The following is an 18,309-nucleotide window of genomic DNA, read 5'->3' as shown; positions in this document are numbered from 1 at the left end:
TTTTTTTATACAAAAATGCTACAAAGTAGAACAATAACATTACCAAATATTATTATTTTATATACTAAAATTATTTATTCATACAAAAATACTACAAAAGTAGAATAACATTGCCAAATTATTATTTTATATATAATTATTTTTATACCAAAATGCTACAAAAGTAGAACAAGAGCTGTTTAGCATTATATAAAACTAATTTAATATATATTAAAGTATATAATTATAAGCTAAATTACAAGGGTATAATTCACAAAACTAATTTAATTTAAAATTGCACTTTATTTTAAGATGTCATTGTTACAGTGTAATTATATATTCAAGTAATATTAATTTGTTACAGTGTAATTATATATTCAAGTAATATTAATTAACTACATGTATGGGATTAGGGTTTGGTTTAGGGTTAGTTACATGTAATTATGCATAATTTACTGTTATTACTATAGTAAGTACCCAACTTTTTACCCAACTTATCCAACACTGGTCGTAATGCTTAAAATATTTTTGTATAAATTTTACAATTTTAAATAAATTGACATGTAAAAGTCCTTGATATGTGGAATGACCCATAAATTGTTATGACACAAATAAGATGACAATACACATCTTATCAAATGTAAAATGAAAACATGAACGTAACTGGCGATTTCAAATGATGTTTATTTGTACAAACTGTTAGAAAAGGGAGAAAGCGAGTTCTCCAGAGGTTCACCTGCTTGAGTCCGAGGCACACGTGTGTTTAAGTGCGTAACCTTTGTCTTTATGGCTGATCTACAATCAGTCCTTCTTACAATACATTACTTAAGAGCTAAACGCCATAAACTGACAATGGATCCGCTAATATTGCCGTATGAAACAACATCAGATCCAGCAATAAGAGACCCAGCTGCTAAACTTGATGGATAAAATGATCTTTATCTGGAGATTAGAATTATTAGAATAAGGACCAAAAAAAAAATCTAGAATTCTAGATTCCATATCACCTCTTTCAAAATCAAATGTGCATCGTAGCCTTTTTGCGTAACGTCCATTATCTTAAGTGCAATATTTAACATGCAAAAATATCATGTTTATCTGATCTTATCTTAAACATGTTCTCAAATAAAGCAATGTTTACAATCCATGTCACAAGCATCATTTCAAATGAAGAACCTCCAGATAACTTTCAGGAACATTTCCTTTCAAGGCATTACGGCACGTTAGTATTTACAGAAAGTATTTGTGTGCATGTACAGAGCATTACGGTGTGTGTGGAAGTACGCAGATTATTGAGGATACGCTTCAATCACCATAGCATGACCCTGCAACACAGATACAAGAGCATGTTATGAGGATATTTCCACATGTGTACAGTATGTTGTGGAAGCGACCGTGTCACACACCTGTCCTCCAGCGGCACACGCGGCCACCAGGCCATACTGACCGCCCTCCTTCTGCAGTCGGTGAGCTACAGTGGTCACCAGTCTACAGCCGGTAGCTGCAAATGGATGCCCAAGAGACAGAGAACCTCCCCATGTGTTAAACTTCTCCATTGGAGGGACACCGACCTGAGAAAACAGAAGCAATGATCATGAGTTTTCACTATCATCATTATCAACAACATTACTATTGCTCGTCAACAGAAGGAATCAAGATTTTCAACCCACTTCGAGTCGACTAGTGAAACATCATCTTTATCAACCATAATTCAATGCATGAGAAATTAGAGAGTTTTGCATTGCAAACGCAACTCACATTTAACGAAAAAAAAAGCCTCATTCAAAAAAAAAGCACCGGATTTGATCCTAAACTTACACTGTAAAATCTAATTAGTTAGACTTATTTGAAAAAAGCAAGCACTGTAAAAAATGATTGTGATTTTAACGGTATTTTACTGTAAAAATGCTACGGTGAAAAACAGTTAATTGGTTAACAGAAAGTATCCGTACTATATACGGTGAATATCTGTAATAGATCTAATCTTACATTTAATTTCATTTTACAGTAAAATACCGTTTAATTTACAGTTTTTGGAAGTGAAAAAGAACAAGCCATTGTGTAATTTACAGTGAAAACCCGTAAATTGACATTCCCAGAATTCCCAGCGTGACACTTCGCATTTGATGTATTTTCATTGCAATAACTATGTTTCTTCTTTTTTTTTTTATTAATCAGTTATGTACATTAGGGTTTTATGTTACATCTGATGTTGTTAAATTAATGTTTATTGCATTTTTTTAATTTAAGTTTTACCATGTTGGTGTTTAGTGTTTGTGTGAATGACACTGAGCACCTTCTATATATTAGTATTGTTCTCTTAAAAGCTGCTCGTGATTAACTTTGATTCATCACGTGATTCTCATCACCACTGTAATTGGTGGTTGTCCGTATATATCAAAAGAACATAACAGATATTAGTATTTCAATAGGTTGGGAATTTAACATTATTTCAGTTAATGAAATGTGTTTTTTTTTACCGTAAATTGTTTACAGTGTAAAAATAATCATTACAATATAAACCTTTAAATTATATGGTTTTGAACTGTAAAAGAAAACATTTTTAAACCCTAATTATTACTTTATAAACCTTTAAATTATATGGTGCTGTCCCTAAAAACCTAAAACGTTACTGCCGTATTTTTTACGGTAAAGTTCTGGCAACCACAGAACTGTGAATTTTTTACTGTAATTTTTTTACAGTGTGCAAACCGATTGCCTTAAAGTGAAATAGGAATATTATGTTGTGCTAACAAATGTTTAGTTAGTATAGTTCACTTACACAAGAGTTCTAGTAACTAAAAAAGAACTGTAGAGAGTCTTTTACTTTAGATTTACTCTTGACTTAGAATAGCTTCCATTGTTGTGTTTTGTTGCTGAATGTTGAAGTGTGTGTGTGACTCAAGCATGATAAACTGCAAGATATTGTTACAAATATAGAGGGATTATATCAACACAAATAAAAGTTCCACAGTAAGTGTTAGCAATAAAATTGTAAACGATCAATATACGACATAAATGGAAATATTACATAGGTTAATTTTAAAAGACGATCTTAATTTCTGACTAAATCATTAACTATAGTTAATTATTCAGTCAGAAGGTCAACTTTTAAAAGCAACCCATTTATTACTTCTCTTCCTTTGAAACCAAATAACTGATTTCTTTTTGTATCACTGCATCAGAAAGAGAGTTATAATAATATAAATGTTCCAAGTGCCCAACCAAAGTGAACACTAATCACCATAATGGCGAGTCTTCTTGCTTGACACAATGGCACTCAAACCAATCAATTAATCTTAACTTGGTTTTTCTGAGTAAACAAGGAATAGTATGTGAATAGTACAGATTACTAGATTTTTACAATTCAGTTAAGACACTAAGTAAAGTTAACTAAAAAGTGTTAGTTAGAATCACTGTTGGATTTTACAGTGGGCCCTATGATTTCCGCAATGCGGAAAAAGTGGGCAGAATCGCAGAATCCGGTCAAAAACACAGAATTTACTTTATAACGTGGAATTTTACAGAATGTCAAATTAAAATTTCCATTAAAATGGAATCCAGAACACAAACCAAAAAAACACAGATTTTGGTAAAAAATAAAAATGTAATTTGAGGTAGAAAAAAAATTATTTCATAGGGCCCTAATCATATATTTTTTTTATAAATTGATGTTAAATTGTATGTTTCATAGTTTCCATTAATTAGACATGCTTTTTGATGACTAAATCGAATTGAACCATTAAAATGGAGTTTAAATTAAAAAAATATATATATTACAAAATAAAAGATAAAAATTAAAATGGAATCCAGATAAATTAAAACGGGAAAAAAATGAATTTGGGAAAAAATTAGGGCTGTCAAAAGATTAATTGCGATTAATCACATCCAAAATAAAAGTTTGTGTTTACATAATATATGTGTGTGTACTCTGTTAATTATTATTTATTTATAAATACACACACATTCATGTATATATTTAAGAAATATTTGCATGTATATACTGTATATACATTTATATAATCTATAATATATATAAATATAAATGTTTTATATATAAAAATAACATTTTTTTCTTAAATATATACATGCTTGTGTGTGTATTTATATATAAATAATAATTAACAGAGTACACACACACATATTATGTAAACACAAACTTTTATTTTGGATGCGATTAATCGCGATTAATCTTTTGACAGCCCTAGAAAAAATACAAATGGATTTCACAGTGCCTTATAAATAACACAGATTTTATACTAAGTGAGGAACAAATCAGGATTTATAAAAACAGAAACTGACATGAAAATGTTCTTATGCGTACATCAACTGAATAGCATGCCTACAAAATTTGTGACATAAAAGTAATTCAATTAATTCAACAATTAATTGTTTTTGAAAATATAAAAATAAATTGGCAATCACAAAATGCATTAATATAATTATTTACACAAATAAGCATAATATTAATTGCTTTTTAATAATTACTTACATCACAAAAATTCCTTCATTTATATTATAAAAAATAATAATAATATATGCATACACACATATGTGTTTCTGTACAACATGTATGTATAAGTTTTCAGAGCGTGTTTGTACATCTAGTACATTTATTACCGCTGGAATCCCCCTGGAGTATCCTGAGGTTTAGTGTCTTGCTCAAGGGCACAACAGTGATAGTTCATGAATCAAGCCCTCTTGGGCTTTGAATAAACAACCTATGGGACAATCTTTAAGCACTTTTTCCACACCACACACATGCCTACCTTAGATTTTCTGCCCATATATGTCTGAGCGAACCAGTCAGAGTCCATTGCCTTCAGGTTTGCCATGATCTGACCCTGTTAAAAAAACAATAAATCTGAACAGTCACACACACACACACTCACTCACAAATAACTGTTTAAGTGCAGTTTTTGCGCAGAAAATTCTGCCAGATTTAAAACAGGTGCATTTACTTATTCACACGCAAACAGCATTGGTTTCGACAGATTTAAATCTGGATTTTATGAGTTAAGTAAGGGTTTGTGGCACTGCACAGGATATTTAAAGCAGTATCATTGGAAAACTGGAAGGTGATGCTCACAGCAAAAGCTTCATGAAACTCGAACACATCGATGTCGTTCAAAGACAGACCGCTCCTCTCCAGGACCTTTGGAGTGCTGTAGGTCGGCCTGAGAAAGAAAACAACCCAAACATGAGTGTGTGTGACATGAGAGAGAAACAGAGATATTAAAACACACACACAGGGGGAAAAAACAGCACATTTACAGATTACTCCTTGTCATTTGTTACTGTATTTGTTCATCTTTGTTAACGTTAGTTAATATAAATAAATACTGTTCATGGTTTGTTCATGTTAGTTCACACTGCATTAACTAATGTTAACAAGATTTTAATAATGCCTTAGTAAATGTTGAAATTAACATTAACAAAGATAAATAAATGCTTTATAAATACAGTTCATTATTAGTTCATGTTAACTAATGTAGTTAACAATGTTAACTAAAGAACCTTATTGTAAAGTGTTACCAATCTTTATATTAAAAGAAAATCAAAAAAACAAAAAAGCCAAATGTGTAAATGTAAACCGACACAAAACCTTTCAAATAGAAGTCTATAACAGAGAATCTCATTTCTCTGCAGACTGAATGAATGTCAGTCACAAACTCACACGCCACAACACAACCCAACCACAACAATCACAAAACCCACAGTACAAAACCTCACAGGCCTGAAAGAGAAAGAGAGCGGAAAGAAGAAAAGAAGCAGGAACTCACCCGAGAAGCAGCTGGTCTTTTGGGTCTTGAGACACGTACACAAAATCTCTGAAGGTAAAAACACAGACACACAGTAATATCAACATCAGCACCACGAGCCGCCGTGTGCTGTAGAGATGAGCACATGACGTCTGCCTGCTCTAATGGGACACTAAACACTGATCACTCCACGACATGAACAGCTTGATTAACCACCAGAAAATTGAAATAATTACATTTACTTAAAAGTAAAATGAATGTAGAAAAATATGCCTATACCAATTTAATGTGCAGCAACAGTTTTATGGTTTATTTACCCTAAAAGAATAACCACCGATGTTATTGAGAAATACTTTTACACACATTTCTGAATACATGCATTTGGCTTTCAGATAGGATTTCAGAACGAGCAGCTTAAAGGGATAGTTCACCCCAAAATTAAAATGATCCCATGATTTACTCACCCTCAAGCCATCCTAGGTGTATATGACTCTTCTTTCAGCCAAACACAATCTGACTTATATTAAATTTATCCTAGCTATATAGTAAATACATAGTACCTGAGATTTTGAAGCCCAAAAAAAGAGCATCCATCCATTATAAAAGTAACCCATACGGCTCCAGGGGTTAATAAAGGCCTTCTGAAGCGAAGCCATGCATTTTTGTAAGAAAAATATCCATATTTATAACTTCATCATATCACTGGCTTCCGTTAACATCCGTATGCAAGTCTAGTTCCAGTGGAAGAGTGACCTCTGACCCGAAGCATGACGTATTGACGAATGCAGAAGCGCAAAGAATAGAGCAAAATAAAACACTGGTCATGAATTAGTCTAAAATGAGAGCTTGAGTTTGTTGTCCAGCCCTATCTGTTTGAACGCGAGGTGTCTACTCTCATCTAAGCTCGCGCTACGCCTACATCCTTCGCCATGCGTCGGGTCAGAGGTCGCTCTTCCACCGGAACTCAACTCGCATATGGCCGTTACCGGAAGCCAGTGATTAATAGTTCATAAATATGGATTTTTTTTTTACAAAAACACATCACTTCGCTTCACAAGGCCTTTATTAACCCTCTAATATTAAGGTCATTTCACACTGGACGTGATTTTGACGCGCAATGGTTTTTATTTTTGTATCAGCTGTTTGTGTAATGAGAGCTTCCACACTGAACGCGAATGTGCTGCGGCGAAAAAAACAACGTTTATTTTTTTGTTTCAATGACAATGTTTTTTAAGACTCGCAGCGATAGAAAAGGCTTAAACCAATCACATACAAGGAAACAAAGGTGACGAAATGACCAGTTGATGTCACTAGCCATTCAATCAACATTAACCTTTGCCAGGTATCGCATTTCTCAAGAGATTACAGCTGTAGTTGTGTTTACAGCTGTACATATGCAGCTGTGTTTGCCCACTATAGGCTACAGATTAAGATATTATAATCAATACGTAGATTTTTTTTTTCTAACCTAATTGTGTCCGCGACTATAGAAAGTGAATGTGTTTCCGTCAGTACGACTGTGGCACTTAAACGTTTACACTGTGACTCAACTGGAAGCATAGCTGGAAACAGAGCTGCTCCGGATCGATTTGTTCCTGAAGTGTGTGTTTGTCTCGTCAGATGCGGTGCTACTGTCTCTGGAGGAGCTCCTCAAATTGTCCCACGGACATTTGAAAGTAAGTGCGGAACCGGCCATGTTAAAGTTTTAGCTCCTGTTCAAGATTAGCATACTCCCCTTCAGACTCTCTGTTCTTTAAGACTGGGTGCACCCAAAACCTTCTTTTTGGTCTTGTAAAGAAAATGAAAAGCTTGTCTTCACTGAATGATGAAGTGTATCGCAGCGAATGTTTTGGAATGTTGGAGCTCTGAAATGTCGCAAACTCACGTCGTGGCTGATGTGAATGGTTTTGACGCGAACTATTCGCACACAAAAAATTTGCTTTTTCCGCTTCGCTTTTTCGTTACGCATACGGTGTGAAAGGGCCTTAAAAGGTCCTGTTCTTCGTGATCCCATTTTTCAAACTTTAGTTAGTGTGTAATGTTGCTGTTGGAGCATAAATAATACCTGTAAAATTATAAAGCTCAAAAGTTCAATGCCAAGAGAGATATTTTATTTAACAGAAGTTCCCTTTCAAAGCCTACAGCGAACTGCCAGTTTGGACTACATCCATGTACATCCTGCTTTAATGACGTCAGTAGAACAGTTTGTTGACTAACCTCCGCCCACAAGAATACGCGAAAAAGGGGGCGTGGTCTTGTTTCTCCCTCGTGGAGAAGAGGAAGTGTTGCGTTCGGTTCGGTTCGGTTGCGTTTGTCGCTATGTCGTTCAGACGCTGTTATTTTCATCCCGGAGTCAAATCACCTTTGTTTGGCCTTCAGGGGCTGTAGTTTGAGCGCGTTCATCTCCCCGTTATGGTGAGAGGCGTGACCTTTCCGGGCAACGTGCTCTAAGCTGCTGTCGAATCACAACACGGGAACCGCTGGCACAATCAGAACTCGTTACGTATTTCTGAAGGAGGGACTTCATAGAACAGGGAAATCTTTCAAGCCGTTTTGAGGACAGTGAAAACAGCAGTATACAGATAAGTAAATTGTGTGAAAAATACTGTTTTTTTTACACATGAAACATGAACACATGTTATATTGCACACTGTAAACACAATCAAAGCTTCAAAAAAACACGAAAAACGGGACCTTTAACTGTGTTTGGCTGAACGAAAAAAAGTCATATACATCTTGGACGGCTTGAGGGTGAGTAAACTATGGGATTATTTTCATTTTGGGGTGAACTAATTCTTTAAATTTAATAAATGCATTTCAATAAAAACCTATAATTCATGCGTAAATTTGCACAGATCAGCTAAATTGTTCCGAAAATTCAGACGCTGCAGGTGGTAGTTTCTTAATGCAAGGCATTATTTTTGTCTTTGTACCTGAGATATGCTTTAGGCTTGTAACCCATAGCAAGAGCTTTCTCCTCTGACATGATCAAAACTGCAGACGCACCGTCAGTCTGAGTGAAAACACACACAGAGAGAAAGTTCATCTTTGAGTGACAAATCTGACAGATGTTCCTTAAATGAAAGGGATAAAAACAAACTAGATAAACCAGCATTATCTCAGATAAACTGACCAGGAAAGAAGAGTTTGCGGCTGTCACGGTGCCGTGAGGCTTGATGAAGGCGGGTTTCAGTTTGGCCATTTGCTCCATGGTGGAAGGACGGATCCCGTTATCTTTAGACACAATATCCTTCCCTGTGGCAAACACATCATCACAACATTTGAGCAACAGTCAGAACTGCTCAAATCAAACTTATGCAACGGACTTGTCAATAAAACGTCTGTTATTTCTGTCCAAATCCTCTTATTGCAAGCTGAATTCATAAAAATAATTACCAACAGAAACTGAAATGATGTGGCCGGTGCTGTTGTAATTGTGTTAATTGTTCACCTGGCACTTTGAAGTTGATGACATCACTGAGCAGCCCGCCGTCTTGAGCTTTCTTTGCGAGCATGTGAGACCGTAACGCAAACTCATCCTGCTCTAAACGCGTCACGCCGAATGCAGCCGCCAGACGGTCCGCGGAGTGACCCATTGACTCGGCTGTGGAGAACTCGGCCACTGCTGGCAGCTTAACACAGACACACAGACAGACAGACAGACAGACAGACAGACAGACAGACATTTAAGAGCTTTTAAGGTAGGGAACTCAACAATATCATATGGACTGTGTTTAAACAGACTAAAAGACTGAAATATAGATGTCTAAGATTACATTTTATAAAACAGACCTAGTTCTATCAGACTTGTGATAGTCTATGTAGAATCAGTAAGAATGGGTTGAGAATTGCAAACAATCAGTAATGTTGTGCCATGTGTCATCATTTTCAAGCAAAAGGGTTGGGTTTATAGCTGTCTTGAATTTATAGCTGTTTCCTGCATAATTTCCAGCTATTTTGCTAATTATCTCAGTAAATACTAATAAATTATATATATATTAGTGCTGTCAATCGATTAAAAAAAATAACGAATTAATTGCACATTTTTCTGTAATTAATCGTGATTAAATCGCACCTAACATTAAAGTTTTTACTATGTTTTTATTTTGTAATACTTTCACATTTAATCTCCAAAATAATGTAGAAACAACAAAGATAGTATATTTTATTTTTTAATGATAAAATATTAAATTACAATCCATTAATTATAGCCATTTAACATTACAGTATAATTGAAAGCTTTCAGTTTTAACATTTAATATGCTTTAAAAAATATAACAACATCTAATTTAAGAAAATTTAAAACAATCTTCACATAAACCTATAGTAATAAATGTCACATTTAGCTGTGCTTTTAATATATCAGGGTTCAACACTAAGGTTTTTTTTACCTGCCCTGCTGAAATGCACAAAAAAGTTATTGTTTTTGACCCAAGGGAACCTTGTAAACAGTGCTTTAAGATTTTCAGGTTGGTCTAACAGTTATCAAACACATCACAGTCTTCACTGCAAGAATTATAAATTAAATATAGATTAATCCTTATTAAAGTTACAAACGTTATTCAGTCAAGAGCAGTGAGTAATGTTCTGTCTTTTGTTCTCTGATTAACATTAATGACAGACAGCAGCAGGTTTATAAGGCTGCTGTCATTTTAAGACCTGACGCACATGACCCGGACCTGACACGGATCCTATTTTCATGTATGTAACACTTTTTAACTCATTTAAGACTGTGCTTATGAGGATACTCAATAAAACAGGAATTTTTTAATAATTTATTGTGTTTTGTCAATTCAAGCGCTAAAGAGAACTCAATGTGGCACTGGCTCTCTGTCTGAAGCGGCAAAAAATTATGTAAAATAAATATTAAATAACTATAAATGTTTTTTTTAGAAATGGAAATATAAACCTTAGGTTAATTAGAACATCTCAAGTTTATATTTCCATTTCTAGTTTTATTGCCCTAATATTCCGTTGTATATCTGAGCAGTTATGAGGGTGTTTTCTATTACTCTATAATATTCTGGTTTCTAAATATGAAACGGATCCCTTTGCCGTTCGCTCAGGTGAGAAATGCACTATGGGTAAATTGTTTTCTGTGATGTGAGCAGAGTTAATGATAATCAAATTGAGGTGCACTGGGGGTAATATGTGAGGTGTATTATGGGTAATGTAGTACCTCAGGTGCGAGGTGAGCGAGGCGGATGGAGCCCAGCAGAGAGAGTCGAGCCCCGAGGGTCTTTGCCTTGTTGAGTGACAGCATTGTCTTCCGCATCCTCCGGCTGTGGCGAATCGGAACGTCAGACATAAACTCGACCCCACCGGCGACTATGGCATCACACTGACCGGCAGCGATCATACCGGCACCTAGAAAACAAATTACCAATCAACAGTCAAGTTGCCTCTTCTGTAGAATGTTAGTTTAATTCAATTTCAATCTGTTTATGCATAATAAGTGATCATGGTTGTTTAGAGTGATGTGTTTGTATATGTGAATCATTACAAAATGTGTGTGTTCAGTACCTGTGGTCATTGCTTGGTTGGAGGAAATACACGCCATAGTCACCGTGTGAGCAGGAGTCTTATCTGAGAATCCAGCACCAAGGGCCGCCTACAAAGAAACAATCAAAATTGAATTCCAAATTAACATCGTTCCTGAATAATTTTATAATCAGAAACCAAGCAGCAAATGCAATGTTTCTAAGAAATGGTCTTTCATTGATGATGAGAAACTGCTGCCACAATTACAAAAAAGAAATTCAACTTAAAATGTCATAGAAAATGTAATATTCTTATTTAATAAACTTATTTCATTGTTATTCTTATTTATAAACTTATTTCAAAAATTTGGAAACATTAATATTTTTATGTTCTTGAAAAACGTCTTTTCTGCTCACCAATCTGCTCAATTTAATACAAATAAAAAGATAGAAAAACATTAATATTGTGAAATATCATTACAATTTAAAAGAACGGATTTCTATTTGAATATATTTTAAAATATAAGTTATTCCTGTGATCAAAGCTGAATTTTCAGCATCATTACTCCAGTCTTCAGTGTCACATGATCCTTCAGAAATCATTCTAATATGCTGCTCAATAAACTTTTCTGATTATTATCATATGTTTTTGATGCTTAACATTTTTGTGAAAACAATGATATAATTCAAATATTTGTGGTAAGATGAAAAAAGAGAGAAATTAATTATTTTATTAATCAAGGATGCATTAAATTGATCAAAAGTAAGAGTGAAGGCATTTATAATGTTACAAAAGATTTCTATTTAATAAATGCTTTATTTATTACATTTCTAATAAATAATTAAGTGCAAATAAATGCCGTTCATTGAACTTTCTATTCATTAAAGAATCCCGAAAAAAAGGGATTTTCACAAAACACTTCACAAATAAACCTAAACAGTTGTGCTGCTTAATATTTTGTGAAAATCCCTTTTTTTCAGGATTCTTCAACTGTTTTCAAAACTGATGATAATAATAATAATCATAAATGTTTCTTGAGCAGCAAATCCTCATATTAGAATGATTTCTGAAGGATCATGTGACACTGAAGACGAGTAATGATGCTGAAAATTCAGCTTTGATCACAGGAATAAATTACATTTTAACATTTATTTTTGTTTGTAATAACATTTAGCAATATTACTGCTTTTACTGTATTTTTGATCAAATAATTGCAGCCTTGGTGAGCAGAAGAGACAAACATTTACAAATTTCATGTTTCCAACTTTTGACAGGTATAGAGATATTTTCAAGTGATGATGCAAAATAATTTTTCATGCCCACTAGAAGATAATTAGGACAGAAAAACATTCACAAGACACTTTTTAACTATTTACACATTTAAACCTTTCAATTAAATGTGTAATATATGTTGTGAATGCGTTCGTCTAATGTATGAATGCGCAGTGTGTGCTGACAACCTCCACACATCCTAACGGAAAAATAAAGCACTTGTACTGAATTGAACTGATAAACATGAATATGGCAAAAGGTTAATCCAGTACCTAAAATACAAACAAACACTGCAGTAATGCTCAGTAATAAGATGAAATCGCTGTACAGATGCCCAACCTCTCATTGGTCAGTCTGATAGCATGTTTCTCAGCAGCCAACCAATAAACACAGACCTGACAAACTAAAAATAGCTTCAACATCCAAATTCTTATTTTAGAAATCATCACAGACTGGAGGACAGACTGACCTCTCTGGCCACATTACTGGTCTTCACTTCCTGAATAACTGTTCCATAGATAATATAATCAACAGCATCTTTAGGTAAAGCGGTTCTGTTCAGCAGACCCCTGAAGAAAAACAAAGACAGACAGTTAGTCCTGAACGTTAGAGTGATGAGTGAATCTTTATACTGTATGTATATGTGTGCATGTGTGTAGTGACGCACTGTAATGCTGCTCTGGCCAGATCATGGGGCATCAGATCAGCGTATCTATGAACAAAGACAGAGAGAGAAGAGAGACACAAAGAATGATTTCACAGTTTTTGTAAGGCAGAACTGCACTGATATTCCAAAGGCCCTGTTCACACCTGGTTTTAAAATGTGTTTTGGCCGATCGGATCACAAGTGGACGGTGCTAAATACAGGTGTAAACAGGGTCTAAAACTTTTTGAGCTTTTCCGCTTACAACCACTTGCAGAGGTAGTCATTGGACCGGATTGCTTTTGCAGTGTAAACGCTCATGTGGTCGAATGTGGTCAAACAGCCACAAAAGACGCCTACTCTCCGCCTCCTGACCTAATGCGTAAACATTATGGGAAGCGCGCTAGCCAGACGGGATTCAAACTTTGTCGGCTGGAGACCCAAGTTCTTCGTACGTCGCTAACTTAGTTAGCTGGATTTGATTGTTGATGATTTGGCATGATCTTGGATTGTTTGGTTCTACGAAGCTCATCCTGGACTTGCTGTCATAGCAACAGGTCCGTAAGCTTAAAGGGATAGTTCACCCAAAAATGAAAATTAGCCCATGATTTACTCACCCTCAAGTCATCCTAGGTGTATATGACATTCTTCTTTCAGACGAATAAAATCTGAGTTATATTACACAAGTCCAGGCTAATCCAAGCATTATAGTTGCTCTGTTTTTTAAGTCCATAAAAAGTCGGCCGAATGTTTACTTGGTAAAGTTTTGAATATGGATATTTTTCTTACACAAACGCATTGATTCGCTTCAGAAGGCCTTTATTAACACCCCAGAGCCGCGTGGAGCAGTTATTTGACGGACAGATGCACTTTTTATGGACTTCAAAAACAGAGCAACAATGAATCAAATTCTAATGCTTGGATTAGCCTGGACTTTTGTAATATAACTCAGATTTTATTAGTCTGAAAGAAGAATGTCATATACACCTAGGATCACTTGAGGGTGAGTAAACTATGGGCTAATTTTCATTTTTGGGTGAACTATCCCTTTAAACCTGCTCGGGAGCAGCTTATTTCATGGAAACAGGATTAGATTGCATCTGCATTAAGCAGCGATCTCATTGGTCGGCCAGTTTTTAACGCGCCGCGTCAAAACAAAAAAACGAACCCAAGGCGTTTTTTACAAAATTATGCTTTTACGTCTGCCGTTTTGCGCGTCAGTGTGCACATTGGCGCCCTTAGTTTAGTCACAAGGCGTTAAACGTCGACAAAAAACGTGCATGAAAACTGCCCCGGTGTGAACAGGCCTTTAGATTGCATCTTTTCGGCGTTGATACTGAAAATCTGTCCTAGCCCCTGCTACTTTATTACAAGAGTTCCTTACTGAATCATGGGCAATAATAATTTAAAAATAATACAAATATAAAAATTATATTGTAATGTTGTGTAGTCTATAATACTATAGACACAGCCACTTGATTGAGAGATTTATTTGTGATGGAATCATTACTTTATAATTTTATTGGAGTTTTACACACATGCTCTACAGTTAATCTGAGCCGTGCATTAATTTGTGTGATGACAGATATTATGGGATGGCTTGATGCAGCGCAAGAGCGCAGACAACTTGATCTTGACCCTTAAGAAACTTTAATTACTGCTCACGTAACAATTCTACTTCAAAGATAAAATTACATGAATGGCTAATTACAACATTGAAATAAAAATGTAAAGGCTGTACAAAAACTAGAAATCATGAATATAAATAATTTTTTTTTTAAACAGTGCACATTAAAATTGATCTATTATAACTTTTATGTCGTTTTGGTTGCTTGGCTGTGTTCTTATATAGGTCCAGAAATTAGTCAGGTGTCTTTTTTAATTATATGATGTCTTTACATTGCTGTCTTCCCGCCAGCCAATCGCTGCATTGCTGATCGTGGTTTTGAATATTGATGCATCTGCCTTCTTCAGGGAACACGAGAATAATCTCAGACAACTTAATCCAGACGTTTTAATCAAATCCGCACATTTGTTTTGAAGAACAAAATTAGCCAGAGATCAGTTATCACGATTAGAAGATCTGGCATCTGTCAAATCATCTCAGATGTATTAAGTGACGTACGAAGAACGAACCCCAGATGAATCCAATTATCCATTATCAATAAACAATGCTGCTTGAATCTCCTTTCTCCAATTTACAAATGATTGTATAATTGAAGTTGTCTTACGTGGTGCCAGACAGCAGGAAGGGGGTTCGGACGCCATCCACCAGAACGATGTTCTTCACTCCTGGTTTGGCCAGAGTCTTCTTGCTCTTTGCTATGTGGTTATAAAAGACACAGAAAAGAATGACAAAAATATTTGAAGAAATTTGCATTTTTCTTTTATCACGTATTTATTTGATTTAGTATTATGAGGACCTTGCTTATAGAATATAGCCAAATAGATTGCTATAGATACCTTGAGCTTGCAGATGGACAGATGTGCTGAGAGAGCGAGCAGCTGGGGAGAAACAGTTCTAATGAGTGATAATGAAATGTTAAATGTTCAGTAATCTGCATAACGTGAAGTGTTTATTAGCTCTGTGGAGACCTAGGACGTCTTACCGAACTGGGCAGCCTGCACAGATGTCAGGGGACTGCTCCTTAGTGAAGTTAACAACATGGATGCCATCTTTGATTATCTGGAAGACTTGAGTAAAAAGTATAAATTATTATTATGACTATTTTTTTCAAAGCAAGTGCACACATAATCTGACAGACTAAATCAGAATCTGTTTATAGGCAAGTATGCAAGATGAATATGGACTGTGTGTGTGTGTGTGTGTTGTGTGTGTGTTAGAAGTACATGATTAATCGTTAAAAGATTGCCATCTCATTCCTAAATGTCAACAATTTGTCTGTCTATTAAACCTTTCACAAAAACACAATATTGTTATTTCTGTGTTACAAATTTTCAAGTACTAGGATAAAAAAGTTTATAACTAGGATATAATCACTGATGTCAATGGTAGTAAATAGCTATAAAAATACAGAAAATCCTTTAACTTGGAAAGTAACTTAGCACTTCAAACAAAGATTGTATCAATTACATCGTTACACCAGTAGGTGGCAACAAGTGACTTCAATAATTAGTGAATTAGGGCCCTATCATACACCCGGCGCAATGCGACGCGCAGTATTTTATGTGTTATTTAAAGGGAACGTTAGTAATATGCGCCTATAGGCGGGTGCACAACGCGTGTACACTCTGCTTATTACACAAACAGGGACGTGAGGAAGCACACACACATTTTTAAATATTAAAAGTAAAACGATTCCTCTCTGGAGAAGCGTTCTGTCTTTCCACCATGTAAATAACGAATTTGCCATGGCGCGAGCGCAACTGGCTTTTAAAGGGAATGGGAGACTGTGATTGGTTTGTTGCACATTACGCCCAAAACACACCCATGACTCATTAAAACACTAGGGACAACCCTTTTGGGCCATGTGCCTGGCACGCTGACCGATTTTTCCGTCGTTAAACTAGCAAAAGTGGATTCGGACACGTTCTGCGCCATGCTCTCAGATCGTTAACATAGGGCCCTTAATAATGTCATTGAATAATTAATTTAAGAGATTTGTTCAAAAACGCTGATTCATCATGAATCAAGTGAAGTATTTATGATTGAATCATTCATTCTATCCGATTGTTTTAAAAGAATTCATTAAAATTGATTAAACATTTTGAATAGACTGTGTGCTTCTTAATTTATCCAATCCTTAATTTATTAAGCAGCTCTAGTGTGTGTGTTTAAAACTAAAATATATAAATAGTACGTTTAATTTTTTTTCTCAAACCTACTGCATAAAACATGTAATAGCAAAAATACCAATTTTTACTTTATTTCTCATTCACAATAAAGGCCAACGAAAATAAAACTTGACAGAAATGAGTAAAGCATAACAAATTAATGTTTTATTGTCCTACTGAATTTAGTTATCACACAGTTATGTAAGTGTTGTATAATAAAATGTATTTATATTTTACACTGACCTGGGCTGCGTTTCCCAAAAGCATCGTGAGCCCATGTTGATGGTGAAGACAACTGCAATGTTCTCTACAATCAACTTAGCTCACGGTGCTTTTGTGAAACACAGCCCTGGATTGTATTTAATATCATGCACAGTGGCCTTTAAAATAAAATAAAAATGTTTAAAGTGCATTAAGTAACAAAATATCAAAACTAGGTTTTGTGCTCAGATGCTCTCTTCACTAACTTTCAATCAGCTGGTGTTTTGGTCATTTTTAGTGGATGTATGAATGATGCCTAGCAGAAGAACCACAAATGTAGACCATAACATTAACTATCAACGTGCTCCACTAACCACAAATATAGTTAATACTATCTCTTCATCTTCAAAATTACATTTTGTTATATAATTTGAAACTCTTTGCTTGAAACCCCTTTGCTTGCGCTATCTTTCTTTCAAATAAATGGCATTTTGCATCAATGCAATGACTTTTAGACATTGTATAAGTGTCAAGCTGCTATTCATACTTTACATTAACCGGTTAAGTACTGTATGTGATAGTAATGATAATACAGTAATATAAAATATGTCTGACACTGATCTGGTGTGTGTGTGTGTGTGTGTGTGTGTGTGTGTGTGTGTGTGTGTGTGTGTGTGTGTGTGTGTGTGTGTGTGTGTGTGTGTGTGTGTGTGTGTGTGTGTGTGTGTGTGTGTGTGTGTGTGTGTGTGTGACCCTTCACCTACTTCTGTCAGTAGACTGGACAAGGGCAAATACACACAAACGCATTAACCACTAAACAACTACTTAAGATCTTGGCATCATTATAAAACAACACTGATCATGATATAACCACACATGAAAGCAACAGTAATGACACTTTAACACATAAACAAGTGCACGGATTCATTCTTCCGCGTGCCTAATAACACTGTTTACGATATTCATCAGGATTTACCATATAAACACAATGTCTGGTGTAATATAAGTACATCAATTATATATTTACGTTACCTGTAACTGTTGTAAATGTGGAGAGAGCGCGATGTTAGATGTCTCGCGTCTGCCTAATGACTACAGCAGTGCACGAGCAGCAGGACCCCGCGTAAACCTGGCAACCCGAAGCACTGCCTGAGCAGGGAAAATCCAGCGGATACT

The 18,309-nt window shown here is 35.2% G+C and overlaps 1 protein-coding gene across 1 annotated transcript; it reads right to left on the bottom strand.

The window, feature by feature from the left end:
• Positions 1–265: 265 nt before the first annotated feature.
• On the bottom strand, positions 266–18,284 carry hadhb (hydroxyacyl-CoA dehydrogenase trifunctional multienzyme complex subunit beta). The gene is made up of 16 exons (XM_079830990.1): positions 18,166–18,284; positions 15,747–15,831; positions 15,601–15,642; positions 15,369–15,459; positions 13,162–13,206; positions 12,964–13,063; positions 11,265–11,352; positions 10,921–11,108; positions 9,193–9,373; positions 8,875–8,996; positions 8,675–8,754; positions 5,763–5,810; positions 5,069–5,156; positions 4,749–4,823; positions 1,386–1,550; positions 266–1,304 (listed from the first exon to the last, which is right to left on the bottom strand). Exons 2-16 carry the CDS (start codon positions 15,811–15,813, stop codon positions 1,269–1,271), a joined length of 1,416 nt encoding a protein of 471 aa, XP_079687116.1. The 5' UTR covers positions 15,814–15,831; positions 18,166–18,284; the 3' UTR covers positions 266–1,268.
• Between the last annotated feature and the right edge of the window lie 25 nt (positions 18,285–18,309).

This window comes from Gobio gobio, assembly GCF_949357685.1.
Source record: "Gobio gobio genome assembly, chromosome: 12".
Lineage (NCBI taxonomy): Eukaryota > Metazoa > Chordata > Actinopteri > Cypriniformes > Gobionidae > Gobio > Gobio gobio.
This window is presented reverse-complemented; position numbering and strand designations above follow the sequence as displayed.

Bases quoted from the DNA above. Each gene is read 5' to 3' on its own strand.
- hadhb (XM_079830990.1), bottom strand. From the start codon at position 15,813: ATGGCATCCATGTTGTTAACTTCACTAAGGAGCAGTCCCCTGACATCT. The intron at 15,460-15,600 runs GTATCTATAGCA...ATAACCACATAG, and splicing joins TGTCCATCTGCAAGCTCAAG to CAAAGAGCAAGAAGACTCTG. The intron at 13,207-15,368 runs GTAAGACAACTT...CTTTGTTCATAG, and splicing joins TTCCTGCTGTCTGGCACCAC to ATACGCTGATCTGATGCCCC.